Here is a 5,944-nt window from a genome sequence, read left to right on the forward strand (position 1 = left end):
CGGTGGCCTTTGGAATTGCCAGCCCGGAAAATGCCATTGGTCCTGGAGAGAAAAGAGTCTGTCTTAGTTGTTGTTTGAGATTAAGCTGGCTTTATGCCAGCACAGGCTCTTGCTCATAGAGCACCCCTTAGATATCTTAGTTTAACCAGACCCCTGAGCTGGATGACCACCTCCTCCTAGGGCTGGCACGAAAGGATTACATCTTTATTGACGTGGCTAGAAGCTAATTATGCACTGTTTTTTCCATCTGTCCACCCGCCTGTGGTTGTTGGCTATGGTAACACTGCGTCCCGGGCTTTAGATAGTTACGCTGTGTAAATTTTGGGTAAATTAAAGGATATCTGGGTGTACATTTGCAACTGAAAAGTGTTTTAATAATTTACTGTATGCGAATTACACCGTAATATTCGAAATAGGATATTATTCTTATTGTTGAATGTAAGCTGAATGTAACTATCAAAAGCCCGGGACGCAGTGTTACCATTTGTAAACTCCACAGGCGGGTGGACAGATGGAAAAAACCGAGTATAGTTAATTAGCAACCAAACCTACAGCTTATTGTTGGATTCGAACCACGTTATATCGAAAAATTCGGTCGCTATTAAAATACAACTTGTGAAAAATTACAAACAAGAGACGATCTGTTGATGGTCCCAGACATAATTGTTATCGTTCTCCTACTCTGCAGTGGAGTATTGTAATCTTAGTTAACGGTTTCCTACAGGTGAGTATTGTCATCTTAGACTGAGTATCGTCCTCACTTAATTCCTTGTCGGTCCTTGGGGTTGTTATCCTCATTGTAGTTTGAGTATCGTACTTAAAGGTGAGTGTCGTACTTATAGCCTGAGTATCGTCTATGGTCCTTATAGTCTGAGTATCGTCTTTTTAATCTGAGTATCGTCCTTATAGTTGACTAGGGTCCTTATAGTTGAGTATCGTCCTTATAGTCTGAGTATCGTCTTTTTAGTCTGAGTATCGTCCTAATAGTTGACTATGGTCCTTATAGTTGAGTATCGTCCTCATAGTCTGAGTATCGTCCTTACGGTTGAGTATCGTCCTCGCAGTATCGTAGCTATGTAAGCGAATTCAATTACTGCCGATGTGAAATATAACGAAAGAGAAAGTCTGTTCCTTATCAGTAGAAGCGAGAGAGAGAGAGAGAAAAAAAAAGCTCTTAATTTCTCTTCTCTTTTTTGTCCCGGAGAAAGTTATCACATTAAAAACATTTATTTTAATCGATTTTAATTTGATTCTAGTCTATTTTATATATAAGAATATCGAGGGGAAATTCGGAGATTCCTCGGTTTGCCGGACTCGGTGATCTCGGTCAGCGAATTCACGTGGATTTCGCCTCCAATGAGGATAAGTGCTCTTATTTTATGTATTATTTGTGATATTTCATGATATTTTATATTTTTTTAATATTTCATATGATATATTTTCTGTCTTATTTAAACCTTGCAAAACTCCACCTGATTTCGAAAGTTTTATTGCATAAAATATAAAATATTTTAGAAATTGTATCACCCTCAAGGCGAGATTAATCCTGAATTTTAGTAGTGTTTTTCTCCATTCTCCACTCTTTTTTTTTCTTCTTTCCCCTAAACACTCGCTTGAACTCTACGTCATACTTACTTAAGCACACTTTCCACTCACCCTCAAATTAACGCCCTCCCTTCCGCTGGTGCATACTAAGTGGTACGTTACTTATGAAGTTTTCTTTTTGGAAGTTCTTATAGAGGCTTTCTCTGTGTACGGTATATAACACATACGTACACACACACACATATGTATATATCCAATGTAGCACGAAAGAACACGTACTTGAGAATATCCTTAAATCCTCTGTAGAAAGCTGAGTGAAACTGGCGACTTAGAACAAGTACTTTCGTAATGCATTCTACATTTTCAAGTCCCCACTGATTATAATAGAAGTTGACAGAGCTTTATACACGAAAACAGAAAGGGGGTGGGCGAGGTTGCAGTCTGTTAATCTGGGCAGCGTGTTCTTTAAGCAGAAGATACAAAGAGAGAGGTACGAGGGACAATCCAGGATGGAGATTTAAGTTCCTTGTTGACGTGGCTTTAATAAAAATGGACTCCAACAGATTCCTTTTGCAGTGATCTTTGGCCCTGCAGATTATTGTGTGTATGTGTGTGTGTGTGTGTGAGGGAGAGAAAGAGAGAGAGAGATTAGTATATACATCACATTTTTGCACTCAACAACTTTTATATACAAGAGTAGTAAATCTGGCAATTAGAAGTACCTTCCGGAACACTGAATTCTAAAACGAACTCGTTCATTGTTTATCTGAAGGCGCTGTTGGATGAAGGCAGGATGAAGGTGCTAACTCGCTACATCACGGAGAGAGAGAGAGAGAGAGAGAGAGAGTTTCTGATGCGTGCCACTGATTCCCCGGACTTTTGGCGTCGTCTTTTGGAATGTGTCGTGGTCACGTGACTTTTGTTTACTTTTGAAAGGCCACGAGCAATTCGGAGCAGACTGATGTGAGATTCATGAGTCTAGTACTCCTTACCAAAAAAAAAGGAGAAAATGCGTGCAACAGAATTTTCAGTACAGTCGCCACAGCGCATAATTAATTAACCCTTTAACGACCAGAGATCCCGTTTGGGATCTTTAAAACAGCTACTTTCGGGTAGTCGTGGTGAACAAGTTTGAGCTTGTATGAAATTGACGCTTTGGCAACTCATAGCTACACTCCTCTGCTCTTTGAATCAACCAATCAGAAGCCGCCAGGCCCTCGCACAAAAGCTGGAGGGCCTTCGACAGACACCGCAGTCGTGCGCAAGTTGGAAAACAGTGAAGACGTGCCGCAGTAACCTCCAAGTTCCCCCCCCCCGTTCCCCCGAACTTCGTAATCATGGTAAGTACACAGTGACTGTGGGATAGTGAAGCCTAGTGATATACTTACCTTTTGATGTTGGTTTGAAGGGCTGTAGTGTTACTGACGTGTCGTAGTGAGAAAAAAAAAAAAGTTTAGATCCCTTGCGGGATACTTCGGTCGTTCTTAGGCAGACCACGCTCATCCCATGAGGGTTGTATCGGACCGTAACGGTTACAACAGCCAGTAGAATACGACATCAAGTAATTTTTTTTAGTGCTTGTTTTAGACATTTGTGAATAATTTTAACAATATTTCTAGATATAATAGTGATGATTTACAGATGTTAGGCTCATGTGCATATAAATTATTACCTTACAAGGGATTGAATGATAGGTTTTTGTTAGGGAAAGTTACATTTTTCTTTCATTACATGATTTTGCAGTTTCAAAGCATTATGTTTTATGGGCAACGCAATGCTGCATTGGAGACTCAGGAACGTGTACCATGGGTAGCCCCTGACGATGCTGAAGGAAGTGATGTCGACGTGAGCCCTTTGGACATTGACAGTGATGATAACGACCCTACCTACATTCCTGACGAAGGCCTTACTCAGGACGATGCCTTTGACCCTCCTAACTCTAGAGGTTAGTATGAGACATCCTTAGAGAGAGAGAGAGAGAGAGAGAGAGAGAGAGAGAGAGAGAGAGAGAGAGAGAAATGTGTTGTAAACATTGTATTTAAAAGTCTCGTTGTTATAATGGTATTTAAATTTGTTGCCCTTTAAATGGTTTGTAAACATTGGGTATTTTAAAAACTTATTTGTTTACTTGCATACTCACTGACATACACGTGCACACACATGCACACACACATGCATACTCACTTGACATACACACGCATGCGCACACACACATTTACTGTTTTACTAATGTTACTTTATTCTTGTTTCAGCTCGCAAGGTCAATGTTGTTGTCCCTCAAGCGATGCCTATGGAAGAGGAAGGTGAGCCTAACCCTAAGAGGTCTCGTGCTGATGAATGGAAGAAGGAAGACATTGATATCCGTGCCCTGCCCAACTTCATTCATCAGAAGCCTGACTATTGTGAACCTTATGAATATTTCTCCCAGTTCTTCACAGCTGAATTGAGGGAACACATTGTGTATCAATCCAACCTGTACTCAAGACAGAAGGATGTAGGCAGCAACTTCCACATGTCAGAAGAGGATCTCATGGTTTTCCTTGGCCTCATCGTGTACATGGGCCTGGTTCCTCTCCCTAGCATAGTTGACTTCTGGGCTGTGAAGACCAGGATTCCTCAAGTTGCAGACTTCATGTCCAGGAACCGCTTCAAGGCAATTCGATCTTCCCTTCACTTCATCGACAATGACCAGGCAGCTGCATCCCAAGTTCGGTTCTTCAAGGTGAGAGTCCCCTTCACCAAGGTCACCAGAGAGTTCCTGAAAGTTCCTGAGACTCCTATCCACTCCATTGATGAAGTGATGGTCGCCTATAAGGGCACAAGGGCTGGTAACCTTCGCCAGTATGTCGCAAAGAAGCCTGACAAGTGGGGCTTCAAGTTGTTCTGCCGCTCCAGTGTGGATGGGTTTGTGCATGATATTCTCATGTACCAAGGGGAGACAACCTTTATGAGCCACCATACTATGCTATCTGAAGAGGAGAAAGCCATGTCTGTAACTTCCAAGTTTGTTGTCGCCTTAGTGAATACCATCAAGGACCCCAGTAACTCAGCAGTGTATGCAGACAACTACTTCACAAGTATAGGGTTGGACAAGTACCTGAGATCACAGTATGGATGCCGGTATGTGGGCACTGCCAGGGAAAACCGAGTTGGTCATCCTCCCCTGACGTCTGTGAAGGAGATGAACAAGAAAGCGACACAAAGGGGGACACTGGACTATGTCTCTTCTGATGGCATCCTTGTTGCAAGATGGAAGGACAACAGCGTTGTGACAATCTTGTCCTCTGATGTTGGTGTGGAGCCCATGGGAACAGTGGAGCGGTACGACAGGGCAGCCAAGAAGAAGGTTCCCATTCCTTGCCCATCTGTCATCCAGATGTACAACAACCGCATGGGGGGCATTGACAAGAGTGACATGTTGACACACCTGTACAGGACCCCCTTCAAAGCAAAGAGGTACTACATGAGGCTCTTTGCTTACCTCCTTGACTTGATCATCTGCAACGCCTGGATTTTGTACAAGAGGGATTACCTGGCTTTGCAGGCAAACCCAAAGACCCTCAAGGACTTCCGTCTGGATATCTCCAATTGGCTCAGAAGCTTCAAGTCGTCAACCTTCAGAATAACCAGGAATTCTCTTGGTACCAGAGATTTTGCTTTGCCAAGAAGGGGCCAACGGGCAGTTGTGCCAAGTTTTGAGACACGCCAGAATGCCACTGCCCTACACATGCCAAAGCATGTCACCATGAGGCAGACTTGCAAGTTCTGTTCTGGTGCAGGCCACATCCACAGATCCCGCTGGATGTGTGAGGATTGCAAGGTGGCCCTTTGCCTTACTGAAGAAAGGAATTGTTTTGCTTTGTTCAATAAGATTTCGAAATAAGTTGTTTGTTATGAGAGTTGTTTATAGTGTTTTGTCTATTTTTATACTATTTTTGTATTTTTTTTTTACAGTGTTTTGTGTATTTATATACTATTTTTGTATTAGAATTTTTTTATAGTGTTTTATGTATTTTTATACTATTTTTGTATTTAATGTATACTTATTTTTTATATTAATTAAATTGTAAAGCCATATATGTGTTTCTATTATACATTGTGGAACAAAAAAAAGTGATTCATCAATAATAATCATATGTTTTGTGGGCGAATCAACATTATTTATAAACTTGAAAAAGTTGCCCGCATGGCCCACTAGATCCCATACGGGATGAGCGTGGTCCGCCTAAGGTCGCAATTATTTCGCTTACTTTGGAAATTTTGTAAAAGTGCACAGGAGTAAAAAGGTCTTGTATTTACTCATACTATAACATACTAAAAGGATTTTTAAATGTTTCCCATAAAACCCAGGGTGGACTTTAAAGGGTTAAGGCCACCGAAAATAGATCTATCTTTCGGT

At 41.5% G+C, this 5,944-nt stretch overlaps 1 protein-coding gene across 1 annotated transcript; it reads left to right on the forward strand.

Annotated features, from left to right (window-relative positions):
- Positions 1 to 3,294: 3,294 nt before the first annotated feature.
- On the forward strand, positions 3,295 to 5,428 carry LOC135226018 (piggyBac transposable element-derived protein 3-like). Its single transcript, XM_064265495.1, has 2 exons — positions 3,295 to 3,490; positions 3,798 to 5,428. Exons 1-2 carry the CDS (start codon positions 3,301 to 3,303, stop codon positions 5,426 to 5,428), a joined length of 1,821 nt encoding a protein of 606 aa, XP_064121565.1. The 5' UTR covers positions 3,295 to 3,300.
- The last annotated feature ends 516 nt before the right edge of the window (positions 5,429 to 5,944 follow it).

The sequence above is a fragment of the Macrobrachium nipponense genome, chromosome 14, assembly GCF_015104395.2.
Source record: "Macrobrachium nipponense isolate FS-2020 chromosome 14, ASM1510439v2, whole genome shotgun sequence".
Classification (NCBI taxonomy): domain Eukaryota; kingdom Metazoa; phylum Arthropoda; class Malacostraca; order Decapoda; family Palaemonidae; genus Macrobrachium; species Macrobrachium nipponense.